This window comes from Cryptomeria japonica, chromosome 5 (assembly GCF_030272615.1).
Source record: "Cryptomeria japonica chromosome 5, Sugi_1.0, whole genome shotgun sequence".
NCBI lineage: Eukaryota > Viridiplantae > Streptophyta > Pinopsida > Cupressales > Cupressaceae > Cryptomeria > Cryptomeria japonica.
In genome coordinates, this window is record NC_081409.1 from 142,403,412 (window position 1) to 142,428,147 (window position 24,736).

The 24,736-nt window shown below is 36.7% G+C and overlaps 1 protein-coding gene across 1 annotated transcript in view; it reads right to left on the reverse strand.

The window, feature by feature from the left end:
* Positions 1-5,015: 5,015 nt before the first annotated feature.
* Positions 5,016-24,736, reverse strand: part of LOC131028459 (disease resistance protein Roq1) — a 68,965-nt gene continuing 49,244 nt past the window's right edge. The window contains exons 4-7 of the mRNA XM_057958714.2: positions 7,400-7,807; positions 5,939-7,297; positions 5,754-5,825; positions 5,016-5,660 (exon numbers count right to left, since the gene is read on the reverse strand). Of these exons, the coding sequence (XP_057814697.2) occupies positions 5,292-5,660; positions 5,754-5,825; positions 5,939-7,297; positions 7,400-7,807 (2,208 nt within the window). The 3' untranslated portion in view covers positions 5,016-5,291. The remainder of the gene's footprint in view (positions 5,661-5,753; positions 5,826-5,938; positions 7,298-7,399; positions 7,808-24,736) is intronic.

Below are 24,736 nucleotides of genomic sequence, written 5' to 3' on the forward strand. Positions count from 1 at the left end.
CAACAGATCAAATATAACATATGTAGCATGAATCTACATGGATGTAAGCCTATCAAATATCAAAATACTCCATTTGCCATTCAAGGAAATCAGCCCGCTACCATCCCCTATGATCATTATAAAAGAAAACACATTTCAAGGAGATAACCATGCTATCTATCTCTCACAATGAATCCTCCAAAACTATCTAACTTTAGCTCAAGATCCATGAATATGAAAGAAAAGCATAACCCACCTGAGGGAAACAATGGGCAATACCTCTCAAGTTATAAACCATTGAGTAGACCAAGAGTTGGGAATGATAATTCTCCTCCAAAATATCTAAGCCATCATGACTCATCCAAGAGTAATCTCCTCATAGGTCTCTATTGAACTCATATCCAATCAAGGTGTAGGCTCCTCGAGCTTTTAGCTGAAATCTCATCAAGAGTAACCATCTCAGCACATGTCTCTCATCTCAAGAGAACTACAACCTCACCTAAGTCTCCATATATCCATGAGTAATAGCAAATGATCAATCCATGCCAAAATCCAAATGCATCTCTACACTCCCGTGAAGTTCTCAGGCATATGACCAATGCACTCAATACAAAGAGAACACACAAGATCACTATCCAAGCTCCAATCAATTGAATTAGGATCCCATCATGACATCGTGATCTTACCATCCCGTCCTAGGAGATCACATTATCCAAATGAACATACCATGGTCTCATGAGCAATGTATCATGCCAAACTCTAATGTGCACAAACAAGAGTATCCCATGACATAACACCAACATACTCTAAACCAGTATCACCTATCAAGAACCACCAACACCTCAAACCAAAGAATCTAAGAGCCCTCCATGACTCCAAGATGTTACACATCCTCAAATAGTGCACATGCAAAGGTGAAAGAACCCTTCTACAACTATAGGATAAATAAGATTCCCTCCAAACCATCTGCATCACTAAAGAAGATCATCCATCACCAAGTGATTAATACACAGTCATTGCTAAAATTCCCACTAAAGTGTGATACCAAGCTCTCCAAGCACATGACACACCATCTCCCAAATTTGAAAATCATCCAGGTCCACACACATGCAAGTGTACAACTAATCACACCAAGTGAAACCAAGACATCCAAACCAAGGAAATACACCATGCTACAAGAGCCCATAATTGACTATCCAGATACTCACTTATCGTCCATCCTCTCGTCTCAAATCAAACTCACCACTACATAAGTTAACGCCGATAAGGCTAACTACCAAGTTTTCATAAACATTGAATCAAACATCATGGATCTAGACAATCCACATTTGAGTTATCCCACTGCAACTAAATAGGTGATTAGCCCACACAACTACATATTCCATAGATGTAATCATTGCAACATGCAAACCCACTAGTTAACGCTTCTTTTTTAATCAAAAACATGCAAACCCACTATCACATCAGTGGCATGCAAACCAAGATCTCAAAGAGAACAATCATGTAGACAACATGACTCAAACACCGAATCAAGCACACATCTGATCAATCATGTCCACATTGAGCACCATAGTCGAGGAATCCACCAAGTATCACCACAGAAATGCTGCTAGTGACTAATCACATACCAACATCCCCATGCAGAGAAAGCATCTCACCTCCTCTCAACATGCACAAAGCATGCATGCAGAAATGTAACTATCTCATCCAGTAACACCCCAAAGGAAATAGGGTCTAGAAAATAGCTTCTCTACAGCTCTACAAAATCGCAGGTTTTTTCCTTGACTATGTAAAACCTACAAAACCACTATGTTTGAGAACACCCATGCACATCCATATCCACTTCACATATGGAAGACTTAAAGGTCTGGAAAAGCACCAAATAGGTTAACCCAGAATAATGGAGTATCATAGATGAGCATTACCATATATTTTTAAGCAAAATCTATAAAACCCTCAGATCCAAGGAACATGAATCTAAACCATGCAAGTACAACCATCCATAAGCAAAAAGCAGTTCAGGAACTCTAGGCCCATTTGTAGGCCAACTCCATAACCACCATTAGTACATGCATTCGAGGGAGACAGACTATTCTAAAATTTCCCATATCATCGAATGCTCAACTCCATAGCCTCCATGCATTCAAGGCAATAAAAGCACCACATTCCAATACTGGGAAAAGAAAGCACCCAGTATAAGCACATCACTCTATAGTTGAATAAACCCAAGCTTCTCCATATTACCAAAGAGTCATTCACAGATGCCTAATATGAAAACTTTGTTGCATGCAACCACAAAGAATAAAACGCACATCTCATGCACAAGGAATTATTTTATTGTCAAACATGAGCTTCATTTAACATCATTTCAATGTGACTAACTCCATTTTTTTCGTCTTCACCATCCTTCAAAATGTGTGTTGTCTCCTGAGATTGAAACAACTACAAAACTTACAGTCACCAAAGGATCAATCTTCAGTTGATTCCTGCAGATTTCCTCAAGCTTGCTAGGCTAAGAAATGTTTATGAAAGGAATACACAGAACACGAAATACCAAGGATGTTCACATGCATTAACATGCAAGAAACATGCGAGTCCATGCAAGTACATGAAACTCACATAATGCACATGCAAGCAACCTGCAAATCTTGGAACAAAGCTTTGATACCAAATGAAGGGAAAACAAGAATCCCAAACATCAATTACAAACGCACACTACTATGCCATAAAATGGAATCAGACAATTTATTTCCCACATTAACCCTTAGAGGAAAGTAATTACAATTTAAGATCTTTGCCAAATCAAATAGTATTTTTAGCAGCATGCATACATTTAGATTCACCAACACAAAATTATAAAATAGAGAAAAGAGATAGAAGAATAGAACATAAATTTAACATGGGAAAACCCTTTCGGGTAAAAAATCCCACACTCCAAAATCAAATGGCCATTATATTATTTAGCAACAAAAATACAACTTTACAATACAATCTTCAAGCTCTAGGTCTTTACATGGAGATTTACATCATGCTACATCTTGGAGAAAATTCGTCAGCATAGCCCCTGTAAAATGTACTCCTCTCTCCTTTATTAAACTCCTCTGGCAATCCTTATATTTATACAACTTACAATGCAAAAAAAAAAACCTCCCAAAAGCATCCACATTCAATGTAAATAGAAACTTCCTTTTTCATAACTCTTGCATAAATAATATTTAATACAAATATTATTTATCCACAAATACAAGTCATCTAAAATGAGATAAACAAGCCTTTTGCTAATGTAAAACTTTCCATGTTTCTCCACATCTATCCATGTGGAAGATTTGGTCACACTAAGAATCTTTCCCAAATGTGCACAAGAAAGGAAAACAAACTATGCAGCCACTTGTTGCAAGGAGGGGGCTTTGAAGAGCTCCAAAGAAAATTTCTTCCTCAAAGTTCCCTCTTTGTGACAAGTGTCACAATTTCTCTTTCTCTTCAATTTGTTTTGCACCCAACTTGCCATCGAGCCCCACAATTAAGCATGTGGGCTTCACTTAGTGAGTTTAGGTTATAGCATGTGTGCTCATGGCATACTAAAGAATCCCCCTATTTTCAAAAAATATTGCCCTAAACTCCATTTTTGTCACCCCCTCCCAATACACAACTTGAATTAAAAGCACCCCTACTATTTTTACCAAATATATTGCACCCTCATTTTTGGGATATTAAACCCCCCATTATGAATGTATGTGATATAATATTGCCTAGCCAGTGAAGCCCCCATGTAATTAAGCTTTGCATTTAGGAAACTTAAAATATTCCGTTAAATAAATAAAACCAACACACAAGGCCATTAAATCAATTAAATAATTTCTTTGGGACTCCTAAGGTTGAGGCGCCTTAATCCCAACAATAACCTGATGTTGTAGTTAGCCCTTGATTGGATTTTTGGGAACATACTAAACAATATTTCAAGACTTTTAACTCCCATGAATAATAACATGCACACAACAAATTTATATGTCAATGACGTATGCATTGAAAAAAATTATCTTTATCTTTTCAATCTTTACTACCTTCACTCGAAAGACAAAATAAGAATCTTCACATGCACTAATAATTTGAGTATCAAATTTAAAATGGATCAAAAGTGTTAAATTTCTTATACTCTAGGAATCTCTAAGAAACTAACAATTTGATTGGTGTAAATCCTAAGTGTTAGGTAGTAGTTTGTGAGACTTGGATATTATATGGGAAGAGTGTAAGTCCAACATGAGGGGGTGAGCACATACAAAATAATTAATTGAATTTCTTTTATTTATGATATGAACCTATAATATAGGAAAAGAAGCGAAGAGGAAACCTTCTCTCTTCACCATATATTAATTTAAAAATTTAAAGACCTATTTTTTTTTGTTCTATTTATAGCTATTATTTTTTTCTATTCTGTTTATAAAATTTCCTAAATGTTACAATAGTTTCTTGAAATAGGGAGCTTTTACTATAAGGGTTGAATCCCATGGCCCCATATTTTATGAATCTTAAGGGTAATCTAAAAAATGGATAAAATAACAATTTAATAGAAGTAAAAATGTCAATAATTTATGAAGCTAAACTAACTTCTAATAGAAGAAAGCGGGGGAGGACACATGGTTTTTTTTTAATGATTTAAATTTTCTCACAACTCTTTCGTTGCAATATTACTTTTTAATCCTTAGTCATCTATCAAAAATTTGTTGGACCCCAAGGTATTTATTTACAAATTATCTTTATAATTATAATTATTGATTGTCATTTTAGTTGTTATTAAATTTAAGATGAATAACAAACAAATAAAAATAACTATCTCCATAATGATATATCTCAACATCTTTTACATATTTTTATTAAAATATAGATATGTTAGTTAATTAATTGAAATTAAAAATATAACATAATTTTAAATTTCAATTAATGAAAAAACAAAGATACATCTGAAATGCTAGATAAAGATTGTCACCCTAACACTATTAATCAGCAATGCTATTATATAATGGCTTCACCCTCAAAGATTTGACAAAGTTCATATTATTGAACCATGCAGACTGCTAGAATGGAATGTACCTACATCTTTACATCTTTATTCATGTCTACTGAACTGTCTCGATTTGATTCAAAGAAATGAAGAGAAGTTCAAATAAGGTTTAAACTAAACTTAAGATGACGGAGCCGGTGAGTTTTTTATTACTTTTTAATACAAAGCTTCAAATATATTAACGGTTGCACGTCTTCAAATTATGTTGCCTTTGCCCCATCCTTCGTCCAATGGACTTACTCTAATTTGCTCCTCATATGTAGCCCTCAAAGAAGAGATATTTTATGAACTGCTTACAAACCTGTGGTTTTTTCGCTTGCACTATCCATCCTTTTTTCATTCGTGCTTTCAACAAACTAAAATCTTGTTCCTTATCACTCGAGGATTTAAAATCTTTATAAGCTTCTGAATCCTCCGTCCACATCAGTATATGTACTGGATAATTAATAGGAGAAGAGTGGGCGGTGTAAACATGACCAAAGAATGTCACTTCAACTTTGCAATTCTCATGCGTTATAAGATATAGAAAAATGGCACCTTTCGGCTTCTCGTTAAGCTCCAATTGTTCCCTCTGTAAAATCCTCCGGACTTTAACACCTTCAAATCTGCGAGCAACTCTGTCCTGCGTACATTTAAAGGAAACGCGCCATTCAATGTTCATTCTGCAATGTCATTCAACAGAGATGAGAATGCAGGAGTAAAAGTCTGAACCTACCATATTATCAACGTCCTCCATTTTAATAGTTGTTCCAGAAAGGAGAGCCGTTGATATATTAGGAGCCCAAGTCTGCACAATCAGTTAAGTGCCATAGACATAATTTGATCTTGTCATTTATAGTAAATAAAACTGTTTGAGATTGTTTTTCCTGGGTAAGATTATGAATAGTTTTTGTGACTCACCATAATGTCAGTGCAACTAGATCTGCGCAAACAATCGACTGACATCTGAAAATAAGACAACTTCCGCAACTGCCCCAGGCCCTGAATGTTCTGCATATTCCAGCACTTGTCGGCTTTAATTACTTCTATTGAGTTCAGACCTTCCACATTAAGTGTTTCTAGTTTAGCACATCCACTTATATCAAGAACTTTAAGTCTTGCCAAAGTAGAGAGGCACGCCAGTGCTCTCAACTTTAAACAGTCCGTCAGGTTCAGGGTTATCAAACTGCCTGGTAAGCTACCAATCTCTTTCAAGTAGATACTGCTGGAGAGATCAACAATTTCAAGCTTGGGAAAAAGACTTTGGGCCCAAGGAATATGTATCTCTAAACTGTTGCTGTCTCTTATAATCAGATCTGTCAAACAACTTGAGCGACTGTGATTAGCACCGTGATCAATGCTTCCCTGCCCCTGAGAACTACCCGGTGGCATATTTCCTGAATCCATTCCTATCATTAAATGATTGGAAGCAAGTGGACACTCTTGAACATCCAAAACTTTCATATTCATCCATGCAATTCTTTCTGGTAATGCTTTTACTCCGCAATTATACATTCTAAACCTTTCCAAATGCACTAACTTTTCAATAGAGTTGTCAATAAAATGTAGATTTTTGCATTTTAATAGGATCAAGTCTGTTAAACTGCTCAAAGTATATAAAGAAGATGGTAACTCAGTCAACTTTGAGCTCCCTATATGTAGTTCTTCCAGATTTTTCAGCTGTTCTAGATGCTGAGGCAACTCCGTCAGCTCAGTATGGAGCACATTTAAATACTTTAAGGACTTTTGAACCTCCGTTCCCCTAGGCAGTTTATTTAGCATAGAGCAACCCTCACAATCGAGGTACTCAAGCGTGGAGATTTTTCCCAAACTTCGGAGAATGAGCTTCCTGCAATAACTCAATGCTAAATATTGAAGTTGTGATAATTCTTGAGTAAAAGAATCTGGCAAAACCTCCAAATCGGTGCAACCAGAAAGATCTACATGTCTGAGGTTACTTACTTCCTCAAACTTAATAGGGAGTGTTTTCAGGCCTTGAATATTTTGCAAAACTATCTTCCCCAAACTCTTCCAATTCTGTTTTCCTACCCACCACCGAAGCCAGTGTCCAGGATTCATTTGACATGAATGCAATGTCGAATCTGAACTATCTGAAGTTGAACTCGGTTTTGTTGAACTATCTGAAGTTGCACCAGCTGTGCTTGCGCTTCCAAAATCTCTATTGCATGCGATTGTCGATTCACGGAGCTGCGAATATGAACTGTACATTTGATAGTCTCTTGTGCAGGTGACTGTCAATTCACGCAGCTGTAAAGTAGGCTGCGATACAATTACAATTACTATAAATATCTACGATTACATTGGCCAAAATGGAAAAACTTTGTTGAAGTTGAAAGCTTGGGTGAGGAAGGATGTACATACGGCGGGATCATCAAACAAGCAGAAATCTTGAGAGTTGACAACATTAACTTCCAACACTCTTAAATTTTTGAGTAAGAGAGTAGAAGGAATGAGATTGCTTAAACTTCTCTGTGAAGCGTCCTTGGATTGGCGCAAGCGAAACCATATCAAATCTCCGGACACACTATGAAATCGCTGAAGAAGAGTGGAATTTTGAAACGCCAGAAGTTTTAATCCGCATATATTTTGATTTTGCAAAAATAATGGCAAGTGATCCTCATCGTCTCGGCATGTAGCTCGTGGGTTCCATAGATTTTTGAATAATGAGTTCACCCATACCGTTTTCCATCCAAGAGTAAATTTGCCCTTCTTTACGCAATTTGCGTCATATCTACGAATTCCTCGTACATCGAACTTATTGCCGAAAACCTTAAATACGGTGAAACATAATTTATTAATTTATGAAAAAAATATATTTTAAAAATAAAAAAATTTGTTAAGAAATAAATGCATAATAATTTTAGAAACCATACACATGGCCTAAACAAAGTGCATAAAAATGTACCAATTTCATTTAGAATTAGTATTTTTTGTGTATACAATTTTAAATTACGATGTTGACATTAGGTTGATCATTCATCTTCAAGTTATCATTTTTCGTTATGAGATTTGCTTCATGGTCTTAGTGTTTTGTTTGTTTTGGTCAACAACTTGATAATTTTGCACTAAGATTGTAATGGAGGTGTATTGCTAATGTCTAATAAATTTGATAGTACCATTGGGTCAATAGAAAAGTCAAGGATTCTATAGAATCTTAAAAAAGAGTTTATTGACATGCTTATATGAGATAATGTCCCAAAATGAAAGAACTATATTTGAATAACTATTGGACACGGTTTTGACCTCTATTCACCATGATGAGAATGGATTCTTTGTCCACGATATGTTATATGGCTTCTTTGAGTTGTGGTGGTAATTGCTCTACAAAATGAGCAAAGGTGAGCTTGAGCTCTATGCACATGTTGAAAACAACTTATTTAAGCACAATACATTCTACTAAAAGAATTCAATTGAAATAAAATTTTATATATACAACTAAATTGGCATGTGCACATTTTATCATAAGAAAATGGTAGAAATCAAATTTTTACAATGATAACATTGTAAAATTTAATGAAATGAAAGAACATAATGTAAAAAGGATGTAAACAAACTCCAAGGAGATACTAAAATGAAGTAAAGTGAAAGTGAGAAACTAGTGACAAAGATGAGGTAGATTTCCACATTGAAATTGCTTAGTGGGAAAGAGAAGCATGAAAGACCATGATGTGAATGGAACCTATAACCCAACTAATGAATGAGAACATTTGAATTGCAAGCCCAAGAAGGAAATGGCGAAACATATAGGGAAAAAGCAAAACATACAAGGATCATTTCTTACCATGCTTAGTAGGTCATCCAAGCACAAGTTTTCTACTACCTCTTTACCATGCATATTTTGAGAAATCCATGCAATTCATTAATTCATTTGATAATTAATTACAATTCAATGAAAGGAGAAACAAGCAAGCATTTGAAAGCAGGAAGCTTACAAAAGTTGAAAGGTCTTATTCAATTTATGATAAAGAGATGTTGGCCATCATGCATACCTTGGCTAAGCTTAGGCAATAACTAGTTTGTGGAGAATTCCATGTCAAAACTGATCATAATAGCCTACGTTACTTTATGAATCAAAAGGACCCGAATGATCACCAACAGAAATGGGTAAGTAAAATCCAAGCTTATGATTTTGACATTGAGGATCCGATAATGTGGTAGCAGATGCACTGTCAAGGCAACCTTGCCTAAACACCATTACTAGCATTTCAAGAGGATGGAAATATGACACCATCACAAAATATGCCAAAGATCCCTAGGCCAATGAAATATTAGAAGGAAAGATGGCGAATGATGAATACAAGGTTTGGGAAGACTTTATCCTATACAAAGGAAGAGTATACCTTCCATCACATTCAAGGATGAAGAGTAAGATCATGAGGGAATACCATGACAATCCCTTGGCAAGACACCACGATTACTACAAGACATACAAGCAGATTAGAGAAAGATATTCCCGGAAAGGACTAAAGAAGCATGTTCTCAAGCATGTGCAAGAATGTATGACATGCCAACAAAATAAGACAGAGCAAAGTCACTTAGCAGATTTATTAGTCCCTACCCATTCCAAACCAGAAATGAGAAGCATTTCAATGGATTTTATAAAAGGTTTACCTGAGGTGCATGGGAAGGATTGTATATATGTGGTAGTAGACTTACAAAGTATGCCCATTTCTTTGCAACATCTATAGAATACAAAGCGACCCAAATAGAAAAAGTATTCTTTAAGATCTTTAGACTCCATGGTTTACTCAAGAACATAGTCAGTGACAGGGACAACTGTTTCCTTAGTCAATTTTGGCAAGAGCCCTTTTGGTTAGTAGAACAAAACTCACCCCTAGCACCAATTGCCATCCACAAAGGCCTGGGCAAACATAAATTGTCAACAAATGGATAGATAAAATCCAAGCTTATGATTTTGACATTGAGGATCCGATAATGTGGTTGTAGATGCACTGTCAAGGCAACCTTGCCTAAACACCATTACTAGCATTTCAAGAGGATGGAAAAATGGCACCATCGCAGAATATGCCAAAGATCCCCAGGCCAATGAAATATTAGAAGGAAAGATGGCGAATGATGAATACAAGGTTTGGGAAGACTTTATCCTATACAAAGGAAGAGTATACCTTCCATCACATTCAAGGATGAAGAGTAAGATCATGAAGGAATACCATGACAATCCCTTGGCAAGACACCACGATTACTACAAGACATACAAGCAAATTAGAGAAAGATATTCCCGGAAAGGACTAAAGAAGTATGTTCTCAAGCATGTGCAAGAATGTATGACATGCCAACAAAATAAGATAGAGCAAAGTCACCCAGCAGATTTATTAGTCCCTACCCACTCCAAACCAGAAATGAGAAGCATTTCAATGGATTTTATAAAAGGTTTACCCGAGGTGCATGGGAAGGATTGTATATATGTGGTAGTAGACTTACAAAGTATGCCCATTTCTTTGCAACATCTACAGAATACAAAGCGGCCCAAATAGCAGAACTATTCTTTAAGATCTTTAGACTCCATGGTTTACCCAAGAACATAGTCAATGACAGGGACAACTGTTTCCTTAGTCAATTTTGGCAAGAGCCCTTTTGGTTAGCAGAGCAAAACTCACCCCTAGCACCAATTGTCAACAAATGGATAGAGGGATGTCTAAGAAACTATGTTACTGGGCAGCAAAATGCATGGCTTAACTGGCTGAATCTAGGAGAGTACTGTTACAATACCACTCATAACATGTCTATAAGGATGATTCCATTCAAAGCCTTATATGGATATGAAGCCACATCATTTGGGAGCATCATCTAAGATAGCAAAGTACCTGGAGCTAATGATTTTGTCCAGCAAAGCGTAGATATCATGAATGCCCTCAAGGAGAACCTTCATCATGCCCAAAACCAGCAAAAGCTATAAGCAAATAGAAACCGTGTGGAGAGGACATTTGAAGCTGGACACTTGGTGTTTTTTATGATTACAACCTTATAAACACCCAACAATCAAGGGTTGTGGGGCAGAAAAACTCAAACCCCGATTCTATGGACCATACAAGGTCCTAAGGAAAGTTGGTGAAGTAGCTTATGAGTTATAACTTCTTGAAGGTAAGAAAATCCACATCTTCCATGTATCAAGGCTCAAAAAGGTCCTAGGACAGCAAGTTGCCCCATGTGCAGAATTACCACCTCTCGATCATGAAGGGAAACTCATATTGGAACCATAAAGCATGCTAGATACTAGGGAGAAGAAATTATGAAATATAACTATCACTGAATTCCTAATCAAATGGAGGGGACTACCAGAGGAAGATGCCACATGGGAAAAGGAAGAAGATATTAAAACATTCAAAGAAAAACTAAATTTGCTTGAACATGAATAGGTACCCTATATAGGAAAACATTTTTGTATTAAAGATCATAACTAGCATCAATGTAAGAATGTAATTATCATTAAAAAAATTACCTAAAGAGTTAATAATGCATATAAGATAAAGAGTAAAAGTTAGAATGATTGGGATGAATGAATCATGACAAGGTCCAGTTTAGAACATTAATAACCTTAAGGGCCGGGCCTTAAAGCAATTTGGTTTCAAAAACCAAGAAAGAGGGAAGTGAGAATGGTGGTCAAGTTAGCAAAGGCTGCCAAGTAGATGCTTGGTGTAGGAATGGCTCAATAAAGGCCCCATTTCTTCCCAAAGAGTAGATAAGGAAGTAAGAATGTGGACAGAAAATACGAGCCCCCAAGTGCAATAAGATGGTTGTAGAGAACAACCTCTCTTAGGCTTGGTGTAGAAATGGCTCCAAATAGGATTCCCATATCTTCCCAAGAAGGGAATGAGAATGGCACAAAGGGTAACCCAAGCCACCAAGCATAACAAGAAAGTCTCTTAGGCTTGGTGTAGAAATGGCTCAAGGGAAGCCCCCATTCCTTCCTAGCATGATCAAAAGACTAGAATGAAGGTTGACTTGAGCCACCAAGTAGTGTAAGAGAATTGTAGAGAACAATTCCTCTTAAGCTTGGTGTAGAAATGGCTCAAGGAAGCCCAATTCTTCCAAGTTGGAATATATGCAATAGCAATTAAGTAATAGTCTTTCTAAATCCATCATTTCTTTCACATATACATATGTCTTGTATAGAAATTTCTAACCTATGTGCAAGATCATCCAAGAACAAGAGACAGGTGGAGGAAGTCCTAAATTGCTTGAGGACAAGCAAATTCAAGAGGGGAAGACTATGATATCCCCAACCATGGATCAAATCAGATCAGAACTGTTATTAAGTTACAGACAACAACCTTGTGCGCAATGGCCAGGAAGAAAACCCGCATCTAATCATATCGTATGCAGATCGCATCATTAACACCAATTTCAAGGTCAAAGTACATCGATGTATAAGGAAGCTAACTAGTCCAATTAAGAGATAACAACAATCCTTAATGGTGAGATTTAAAAAGCAAAACCAATCAATGGTAAATTTGTGTTATGAAGAGGCACGATTGAGGAAAGAGTCACGAACAAGAAGGGACATGCCTAGTTCGGGTGAAGAGATGCCAACGCTCCCTATTGAGAGATATTAATAAGAATCAAACTCAAATCAAAGAGGGCAGAACCTAATTTTTGGGGAACTCTGTTCGAATCTATCCTTTGGAAAGTAACTACAAACTAGCCTTATTGGAGTAAACATACAAAATAAAATCAGAAATTGGATCTAAGGCAGTGGAGAGATCAAGATTAGAGATCAGACACGACATCCATTGTGGAAGTGCAAGCATTATGCTAGTCATCTGAGACAATGTATATCATTTCTAGCAATCATATATATAAGTGGCATATTATGTTGGTAAGTCAGAAATCGCAGCTATTGCTGAAGCAATATTATCAATTACATACTCTTGTTGTACATATCAGACCAGTACACTTATACAGTCAGTATAAGGGATAGAAAGCATCATATACAGAACCTGTTTCCTAATAGTATATCAGACATTGTTGTTAAAATATTGATATCCATAACATTTGCATGTACTATATTATTGACATCAGAAGTAATCGTAGATAATCTGAATTATATCTATTACTAAATCCTAGTGCAAGTTTGTGATAGAGTAAGTTCTAGGACAGGTCAGAGAGGGGATATCACAGAATGTGGACAGCAAACATGAGCAGCCAAGGGAAGTAAGAGGGTTGTAGGGAACAACCTCTCTTAGGCTTGGTGTTGAAACGGCTCCAAATAGGCTTCCCATTTCTTCCCAAGAAGGGAATGAAATGGCACGAAGGCTAACCTGAGCTGCCAAGCAAAGCAAGAAAGTCTCTTAGGCTTGGTGTAGAAATGGCTCAAGGGAAGTCCCAATTCCTTCCTAGTATGATCAAAAGACTAGTATGAAGGCCAACTTGAGCCACCATGTAGTGTAAGAGAATTGTAGAAAACAATTCCCCTTAAGCTTGGTGTAGAAATGGCTCAAGGAAACCCAATTCTTCCAAGTTCCAATAGCAGTAGCCTTTCTAAATCCATTGTTTCTTTGATATATACAATTGTATGTCTTGTATAGAAATTTCTAACCTATGTGCAGGATCATCCAAGGGCAAGAGACAAGGTGGAGAGAGTCCTATATTGCATGAGGCCAAGCAAATTCAAGAGGGGGGAACTGTGATATCCCCAACCAAATGGAGAATTCTAGAGTGCAGCGTACACCATGGATCAGATCAGATCAGTACTGTTATTAAGTTACAGGCAACAACATCCTTGTACTTGGTGGCAATGAAGCAAACCAGCATCTAATTGACAACACTATGAAGATCGGTTATGGCTCGAAGATAATGATTAGAAGAATCGGTGATAACAATACTCAAAGAAGATCAAAGGAAGACTCAAAGAACTATGCAACAGTAAACTAGCATGGTAATAATCAGACTGGAGATGTCATTGTCCTTATCAGCATATTGACCGAATGTTATCAAGAAACCTTCGGCCAGATCAAGATAAGTCTCCTTAGAATCGATGATAAAGATATCAATTACGATATAATATGCAGATTGCATCATTAACACCAACTGTCCTTCGATCTCAATCATATTCCAGGTTCAAAGTACATCGATGTGTAAGGAAGTTAACTAAACCAATTAAGAGATAACAACAATCCTTAATGGTGTGATATGAATAACAAAACCAATCAATGTAAATCTTGTGTTATGAAGAGGCACAATTAAGGATAATAAAGATAGAGAAACCAATCGTTATTCCTTAATGAATCTCCATTCATTAAATACTTGAAATGATGCGTTTAACTTGTAGGAAGAGTCACGAACAAGAAGGGACATGTCTAGTTCGGGTGAAGAGATGCAACCACTCCCTATTGGGAGATATTTAATAAGAACCAAACTCAAATCAAAGAGGGGGAATTGGAAACTTATTAACTCTTATCCATATATTAGATCCGTTCATTTGAGCATCAGCCTATTTGGCTAAACCAATTGCAAGTTCATAAATCCATATCTGAGACAACACCATTGATTGCAAGGAAAGATCACATATATCAGAAACAACATTAGATTATTATTGCAAGGTTATAAATCCATATTTGAAACAGCAACTATATCACTATAGGCGATATTATATATCAGACCTAGCAATATAACAAGATCATCTTGCATATTTACACTACCATATTTGATGTAGGAGAGATCTTAGTGATCATTGAACTTAGTGCAAGTATTCATCAATTCACTTAAGCATATCCTTTAATTGTACAAATCAGAGATAGCAAGTGATATTGCTCATTATTGTATTCATGTTCCCAATTGCATAAATTTATTGTACAAATCTGATATTGTAATTCTAAGGAAAGCAAGTGATTGTCCCCAAGGCATAGAAATCTAAAAGGGGACATTACAAAATGCATTTTGTACTCCTCTTTCATTCCAAACATTGAACTTCTCTGAAGTTGGACATTACTATAGTGGATATAAGGCAGGCGAAGAAAAGTGTTGGGTGAATGGATGCTTACAAGGATAAGTTGGTAAACTATAGACACTAGGAAAAAATTATGAAAATGAATGATATAATTTATCTTTGCTTGGGTGTTAAGATGTTTGTACCCTAAAAATTCTATTTTGAAATTCTCAGCACTGGTTGTTTGACATAGGTCAATGCCTATATGTTGTTATAAAAGTGATGTGAACTTCAGCACTGCAACCAATTTGTGGAAATTAGAAGAGTCAATTTCTAAGAGTCAGTTGTTTATCTACATTATTTAATATTACTTAATGTCCAAAAATTAGTCCTGAGTAATTATTTAGACAATCCTAAACTATAAGTGTCATTAAATTGGATTCATATAATCCATTGCCCTGATGTTTTGGGAAAGGAGTTTATTTAGAATTACTAAATAATAATCTCCTAGGCAGGGCTCACCAAAAAGAAAATCAATCCCATCAAAACTATTTATGAAATTGTATAAGTAGTATATATGAGGTAGTTTGAGTTGGCACTTAGTAATTCCTTGCCACGTAAATAGTGAATGAGGAGTTGTATCTTATGTTTTAGCTAAAATTTGTTGGTCGAGCTAAATCACATTGCTGTTTGATCCAGATCCAATCACTCTTCCTGCTACGCCTATCCATAAGATTAGAAGCATCAGCAGAAGCATTTAAACAATTTGTATCGTGGATATATCTCCAAGAGTTTCAAGTATCCTCACAAGAAATGAGGGAAAGGCAGAGAATTGAGGGATCTTAAAAACTATCAAAACTTGAAAGAGTTCTAGAAATTAATTGAGTAAAACCATATTATTGAAATGTAAGAATTTTGAACCTTAAAAAACTTGGAAATAGTAAGACTGTCCCTTTGACCAAACAGTTGTTCTGGGTAGGAAACTAGTGAGCTGAGTTGCAGAGAAAACTTCTCATGCATGTTTAGGATTCTTGTAAAATAATTTCCGGGTTTTATTCTTTGTTCTTCCCCCTTTCCAGAACATATTGAAGTTTTCAAATTTGGCCAAAGGACAAAAAATTTATGACCATTTGAACACTGTCCTTTTTCACTACAATATGCAAGTTGGAAGCTGTTAGTTGATTATAGATTGCAATCACACAAGTTTAACATATAAGTATTATTATTTATAAAGGTATGAATATACATGAGTGAAAATTACTAGATAGGTTACCATCCTTTCGATGGTTGGTTTTCATGTTTATTGGTGAAAACCTATCACCAATTAAGTCATGAGAACAAAGTTAGATCCTCTGTATCACTTAGCATCGGGTGGAGTTATGGAAGTCTTTTTTGTGTTATGAACTAGCTTCCATTATGGACTAATCATCTATTAACTATTCCTCTCTAGTGGACTAATCAGTAGATATTATCACTTTAAAAATACATTATCTATCTTGAACATTATATGACTAAATGTCAGTTATGGGATTTGTCTTCTAGTGTTGTTTATCTATCCTATTGAATGTCCAAATATTGCAGTGAGATGATTGGAAAATTTTATGTTGTAATCATTGATTATCATTGATTCATACCCATGAGTGCATGAATTAGATTGATATGCATTCTCTTTCATATAAATATGTTCAATGAATGAGTACATTAGATATACATTGCATGAGAATATAGGTATGCTAGCTTGATAGTGATTCACGCAGTGAGCTAGATTTCATCATGCATGTTTCCACATAAAACTAGATCTTTTGTGCTGGGCCAGGCTTCTTTAGTGGAGTAGCATGGTGTTGTGACCATTTCACACATCGCCCCATTAGAATGGGGACCCCCTCTTTTGCTTTTGGTTTTGTTTTTCTCTCTGCTTTTAGGATTTTGAGTGAGTGAGTGATCTGTATGGGCTGGCTGGATTAGGCTAAACCTTGGAAGCTCGTTTTGGGTTTCTTTCATGCTAAGTCTAGTCAAATTTTGGAAGATTGTTAATCGTCTACCTGAAGACTCAAGATTGCCAGAATGGAACATACCTTTCAGGAGAGTCAAATTAGTTAGGTCAAGGATAGGATAGGTCTCAGGTCAGGTCTAGATTGAAGGAAGGTTTTTCTGGGTAAGGTCCTGTTTGTTTCTGAGTTTGAGTCAGCTAAGCATGCTCAGTGAAGAAAGGGAGTTGATTTGGTTAAATGGAGAATGAAATGAATCAAGGGCCTGAAAATGTCAAAATCGCCCTGACCCTTCCAGAGTGAAATTCCCTAGAATGCATTACTTCCTTCAAAATTTTGATAGGCTAACTCAGTAATGCAAGGAAATGGACCCTGGAGATTGATTTGGAAGAGTGTTATGATCAAGCTAAGGTGGATTATGGCCTAGGATGAAAAATTCGCTCCTGACCCTTCCAGAGGGCCCAGGGCGAAATACACTTTTTCACCTAAATTCCTCATGCGAAATACCCAAATTTGAAATGCAAGACTTTAGTTAGGTATGAATTCACCCTCCAGAAGATTTTGGAGTCAAGGTATGAGATATTCAGGACTAAATTGAGAAAATCGCTCCTGACCCTCCCAGAGGGTCCAGGGTGAAATCATTAGAAAACTTCATTAAGCCTTGATCAAACGTTGATATTCTCCAGTTTGTACTAAATCACCAAATTTGCTAAATTCGAAACATTTGGGAGGATTAAATTAAATTCGCATTAATTAAAGGCATTTTTAATTTAATAAATTAATTTTTAGGCCTTGAAATAATTAAAAAATTCACCTTGGAGGCATTAAAATTAATTTTAAAAATTAAAAAATACAAAATGAGCGCTCAAAATCATCATTGTGCCTTTATAGGCAAGTCGGCCACCTTTTCAAGGGATTTTTATTTATTTTTACCCCTTATTTGCCAAGTCGGCCTTGAAGGGATTAGGGTGAGCGCCCTATAAAAAGGGGGAGTGTTGCTTCAAATTTCAAATCATTCATTCATTCCTTCTAGGTGCGATTTTAAGGAGCAGATTGAGGAGCAAAATCCAGCAGATTGGAGGCTAAATTTCCAGAATTTGCTAAGAGTTGAAGGATAATTTCTAGATTTTGAAAAGCTAGTGGAGGGTGAAGCTCTTTTGAAGGCTAGTGGAGGTGTAATTCATACAAAAGAGGACCAAAATTTAACTCTTGTCCAGCAAAGTCCAGTTTTCTTTCATCATTTTCCAAAGGTTTTATAGTTAAGCACTCAAGGGAAGGTATGGGGAATCATTTTGATGATCTTATTCAAAGCTTGTTTTAAAGCAATTTTTTTAGAAAAGGGTCTAAGACATGAAAGTTTGATTCCATTCATAATTAATTGAGAAATGAGGAATTCTAGATTTATCATTAACATCTTGAATCTTCCCTTTCAAGAGTCTTAATTTCTATGCTTTAAGGTATGATGCTTAAAGACTAATTTTGAAATTTTTGTGTAGGCATCAAATGGCGACCCCCAAAGACAGAGGATCTACTAGTCGACAGGCTCTCATCAAGGAAGATCAGAGGAGCGACGAATTGGAGACCAGGATTGTGTCCAAGTGGAGTAATATCGGGGACACCAACTTGGGAAACTTCCATGTGAAGAAGTTTTGAGAGGCCCCCTAAATTGGCAAGCCATCACCTATTGCGAGGAAGATAATCGAGAGTGGCATCATCAAGACGGCAGGTTTCCCTCCTACAGTAAAGTGTCATGACCTGATGATCGAGTGTGCCCGCCACTATCACTCACAATCAAGGATGATCGTAACCAAACACGGGAACATCTTAGCTTACCTTTCAGAGGAAGCTATAAGCAAAGCTCTTCATCTTATAGACCATAAAAATATGATTTACAAAAGCTTAGAAGGAGCAAGGTCGATCTATGAAGATGATCCTGAGACTTGTCTAAATCTCATCAATAAGAATTGGTTGCTCAAGAGTCGGCCTCGCTTGAACAAGATTCCCAATACACCACATAGGATCGACTTCCAGGAGGAATATGAGGATTTGATAACTTTGCTCAATCGAGTTACAGGGGCTCCTCAAGCCTTCTTCTTCGAAAAGTGGATGTTCTTCTTCATTTAAATGATAGTCCAAGGAAAAGGAATGCTTCATTGGGCCAGAATTATTAGCAATTGTCTGGACGTGCAGTTGAGGAGGCTAAGACCCACCAAATCATTCCACATGAGCTCATATGTTATATATGCCTTAATCAGGAGTTTTGAGTATGCAGGGCTACCTCACAGAGGAGTGATCGGAAGAGGACCCGGAGAAATGAGGGTTTGTGATTCTTATGTTCATCTGCATCATCTGCCTAGAAGTGACTCAAGTTAGTCAATGACACCTTCACGATGAACATTACCAGGATATTGCAAGCTGGGATTCACAATCGACTATCTCTGGATGCGCAGGAGCTTGTGAAGAAGTATGGTGCATGGTTCATCCAGTTTCAGAAATTCACATACATCAGAGTTCATGGGTGTCCTTCACCTCCCTACATGTTGCCAAGGTATCCAACAGACAAAATAATACTACTTGAGGTGACCAGACAGTTGGCAGCTTATGTGAAGGCATTCAGACACAAGCATGGAAATGGAATTCCCATGCCCATCATATTAGGGAATTTAGTTGAGGTGTGTCCTAACACTCAAGCCTCGGAAGATGCAGAGAAGGAATTATCTTTATACTCATTCTCATTCTTTGCCTCGCAGGAGAATTTTGATCCTCATGGTTATATGGAGGAGACAGTCGGCAGGAAGTACAAGCATGAGTTTCAGGTGGAGGACTTTTGGATGAATCTCCCTGGTGATTTAGAGGTTAAAAGAAAGATGCATTCCAGGCTACCCTTAGATCTCATTAGGAAATGCAAAGTTTATAGAGTAGCTGATCAAGCCCAGGACAATGGTAGATACCTCCAATCATCCTATGAGAAAGAGGACAAGGAAGTGAAAATAGATTGGAATGAGCCCGAGGTTTTAGACTTGAGAGCTTTGATGGCTCCCGTTTTATCATGCACTCGCAGATGGGTGGATGTACAACATCAGAAGTTGAAAGAGCAGAATGTATCAATGACATTTACTTTGGAGGCAAGGCCAGAAGAAGGAGAAGCAAGCGTGAGTGAGAACACTTCTCATTCCAAAGGCTCAAAGAGGAAAGAAAGACCTGAGAAAAGGGAACCCACCAGGAAGAAGCAAAAAACAAACCCCGATCACTCACCAAGCACATCTTCTCGACATGAAAAGAAGGCAAATCAAGGAGACGATCAGGGGAAGATGGTATATGAAATTGATGAATCTATGGAATCCATGGTACAAAATGACAAGCAAGAAAAAGGGACAGACACCTCAGCAGTCGACGAGTCAATCTCCCCAAGTTGATGCTAATGAGCTACATGAAGAGAAGAATGATGATGAAGCGACATCTCCTTGCCGAGAGGATAGACCACTACTTAAAGAAATACAAGTAAGGGAAACAAGATCCGCCATTCCGGATTGGTTAAAAGAGAGACTGACAAGGGTAGTTGTGGTTGAAGAGGAAGAAGATGTATTTGATTTAGAAAGCCTTATAGGAAACTCTCAAGAGGTAATGGAAAAGAAGAAGGCCACAAGGATGTCCAAGATAATTAGAGATGAGATAGGATCCAGGAAATTGCAAGTAGCTACACCCGTAGTGGACAAATATGAGGGTGAGATTCTTGCAGATGAGTATGACTTAGAAACATTTGAGCTTGGTCCACTTACCTCTGAACAAGCAATGGAAGAAGCAACCGATTCATTTGAAGCACTTAAAGACAAACTTAAAAAAGAAATGGAAAAAAATAAGAAGCTTGAGAAGGAGGTCAGTGCTTGGAGAAGCTATTTTAGTCATCTCAATCAGCCCTTGAGACGTCAGGATCCAACAGTATCCCCTTTTCAAGCACTCCCTCTTGAATCAGTGGGTGAGGCAGAAAGAGTGAAGAGCTTGGTTCAGCTTATGAGCTCTTGGATTGATAAATCCCACATGGTAGCCATTGAATTTGCAACAAGAATGATGAAGACAGTTCATCGAGCTATCCAAGTCCTTGAGATTATTCATAATCTAATGATAACTGTAGCTGCATTCACTCACACCAGAGATGTTATCATTCCTGTCTTACAAGTGATAAGAAAAACACCAAGACGGATTCTGGCACAAGAAAAGATAATGGATGGAGGAACCCATAATCTCCTACAGTGGTCAGCGCTGCTCCAGATGAAAGAGGTCCTTTTTGAGGACATCAACACTAGATGCAGTCAAGTTGAAGGTATCATTCATCCAATTCAAGGTAAGGTGTTTGAGGTGTTATGTACCATTCTTGGCAGGCGGATCGAGATTGAGACAGATGTGGACATCCAAGAGTTGGAGGAGAGAGTCAAGGTTATCTTTTGCAAAGAGGATAACATCATCACAGATAAGAAACGAGATTAGATGTACACTACTATGTTCCTGATTGAGAGGACCAAAGAACTTGAACCTGGATGGGAGACAGCTCTTCTCACTGCTTTTGATCAAGTCCTTCACTTGGAAGAACAAATGAAGAATCTTCCTGAGATTCCCATTGCTGAGATCGAGAGAGCTGTGTCCGGATTCATTGAATATTCTAAGAAAGAGCATAGGAAAGGGAACAAAATTCTAGATGAAAAGTTGTTATAGGATGATGTGGCAGCTTAATTCCTATTGGTCTATGTTTCCTCGATATTTGTGCCAATTAATTATTGGTTATGCATTTAATGATGTTTATCTAAATGGGGACCTTTTTGTAACAAACCCTAATTAAGGTTTAGGTGTCAAAGCCTCAGCCGTTGATCTTCTTTCGATTTGGGCCATTCATTGTATTTGAGGATGGTATATATACCCTCACTCATTTTCATTTTTATAGTTAGAAGTTAGAAAAAAGGAGAGAGAGCTTAGAGAGAAAAAAGTAATTGTGTAGCAAGCTTGAGTAGTGAAGAAAGAATTTTGAACAATTGTTGTCTATTTGGCTTTGAGATCAATAAAATATTGAAGTTATGGTGTTTTATTGCAATACTTGTGGCTATCTTCATGATTGTTTATTTTCTTGAATCACTCTCAGTTGAAGTAGTATCTAAGTTTAAGTTTGAAGGACTAAGTGTTGTGCTTGATCTTTGGTGAGATTCACGTTCCAAACCACTAGCTTCTTACTAATTGTAAGGACGCCTTGTGTGGTCAACTAGAAATATTGACATTGCTTAAAAATTCAATCATTTTTGGAAGTATTGATATGTATCTCTATGATAGTATCTATATCCTTGATGATTTGAAAGTTACTGAATCACCTTAGAAGATCGCATCAATCCCAGTAGAGTTGTAATTTCTTGGCGATACGGAAATTGGTAGAATCTTACCAAGTCTAGCCTTCATTGAGTCATTCTTAGGATTAGATTAGCATATCTTTCCTCGAAACCCTTATCCTTTTGACATTTTTTTGAAAATCTGTAGCATTAGGAAAATCCTGTTCCTGCAGTCGAAAAGAGAGTAACAGGGACAAGCTTTCTCTGAAAGTACGTAAGGCCCCTTGAAGAAACAACATATACAACGACCACTGGTGCTTATCCACACATAGAGATCTTGCAACGAAGAACCTTGAAGTCATCCCGATTGATCATTTTCGCGACATCTTCAGCATTCAGAGGCTTTATTCAAGAGAGGGTAAGATACCTTTGGGTATTTTATTCTGTGTTTGGTTGTGTACAAAATACACATCAACACATGGGGAAGCTAATTGTTTGTGGTAGGGTGGATGTCACCTCTCTCTCTCTCTCTCTCTCTCTCTCCTCCGATTATGGAAATGAAGGAGGATTTGTAAGCAAGAGTTAAGGTATTTATTTATTTTGTAACCTATTGATTGAAAGAGTAGATGACTCCTATACTTCTTACTCTTCTCTTATATATTTTGAGTGTGGTTTCAGGATGTGTATACCTTACCTAAAATGTATACTGTTTGCAACTTATAGTGATGCCAAAGTATGGTAAATGGACTTCACAAATTGTAATGATTATATGATCAGGGAAAAAAATAGTCCCTATGGGGCATTGTAGTTACAAGGCCTTTACAAAACCAAAGCTTAGAATTCAATATTTTAGTGAACCCACAGTGATATATGCCAATATTTCAGTGAACCTATTTCAATATATTCTTTTGAGTGGATCTTTGGGATTGATGCTCATCATTAAAATGTTTCCTAATTATGTCTTATGGGGTACTTTGCTTACATGGAAATAGAGAATTTGCCAAGGAATCAATTTTGGGAGAGGCCACTTGTGCTTTTCATCACTTCAGCTCACAGATTCAAGTTAAGAATTTTTTGTCACTCCTTGATAGTTGTGTCCATAAGTATTAGTCTTTAGACCTAGCTCTCCATCCATATAATTTCTTAACTTTTGTCTAATACAATATGAATGCATCAACATGCATTGGATGAATTAGAATTTCGATTCAGCAAACCATGGTATCTGTTCCCATGGACCAATGTTCTCTGCAAGTACATCGTGATTACATTTTCTTCTTTAGCCAATAGATTTTCGTTGTTTTGTTTACTATTATTTTTAGGACAGACCTAAGAAAAATTCAATATCTAAACTGTATGGAGGGTTCTTGACATTAGAATGCACAAGTTTTGGAGCTTCATGGATACCCATCTCTTTCTTCTTGTTAATACCACTTTGACAGTACATCCTTCCCAAGATATTTGAAGCAAAGTACATATGTGAGTTGGAGGGAGCATAATATAAAGAGAGTGCAACATTCCTTGTTAGGAGTTGAGCATCTCCTACTGATGATGGTGCACTGGTCAAGCATTTGATTCTTGCAGCCTCCACTAGAAAATATCCATGATTGGCAGCAATGGATGAGGAGAAGCATGCGAACAATAAATGCAACAGAAAACAACTACAACACAAGTGACCTAGTCAACATTATATCATTTTCTTATACTCCTTTTTCATAAAGATTTTTTTGAAGTTTTGGTTCATGTGCAAAACAAGAACTAGAGGGATTCATTGTGCTATGTTTGCATTGTGTGGTGGAAAGGCATAGCATTTATTCCAAGCATCTACAGAAAAGAATGAATTAGAGGGATTCATTGTGATACATTTGCATGATGTGGTGGAAGGGGTAGCATTTATTAACTGCATCCAAACTTTGTGTAGACTATATTCGCATATTGTAAGATTTTAGATCATATTTGTTAGTTCCTGCCCACAGGCAAGTATATTATACCAACCATTAGGTTTTTTTAGTTACACTACATTAACAAATAAAAACCAGAATTAAAACAGTTTGACCAAATTCTCTAATGAGACTTTGCCAATTTCCCTAAAATATAAATAATCAATTTATCAGTTATTCTATTTGCTGATTTATACGAACAGTCTTATTGTTTTCTAATATTGATGTAATCTATTGGATTGTTTTAATGCAGAGTTGAAGTTGATGGTGGAATCTGGACTTCGTGTTAGAAAATTCATGACAACTTCTCTGCAGTCTACTTTTAGTAGTCATATGTATAGCTGAAGTTTTATAGTGTTACACAGATGCAACAAATTTGAGGAGACAAATTATCAAAAACCACTGTATCAACAAAAGAAAATTATTCTAGCCTCAAATCTATGGAGATAAAACTTTTCATGTGAATCTAACATATGTAATTTTGATACTTCTGAATATAGATTATATCAAGCCAGTTCATAATAAATAATTTGGCACAAAGGATGCAATTTCAGTAAGAAAATGAAATTACTCTTATA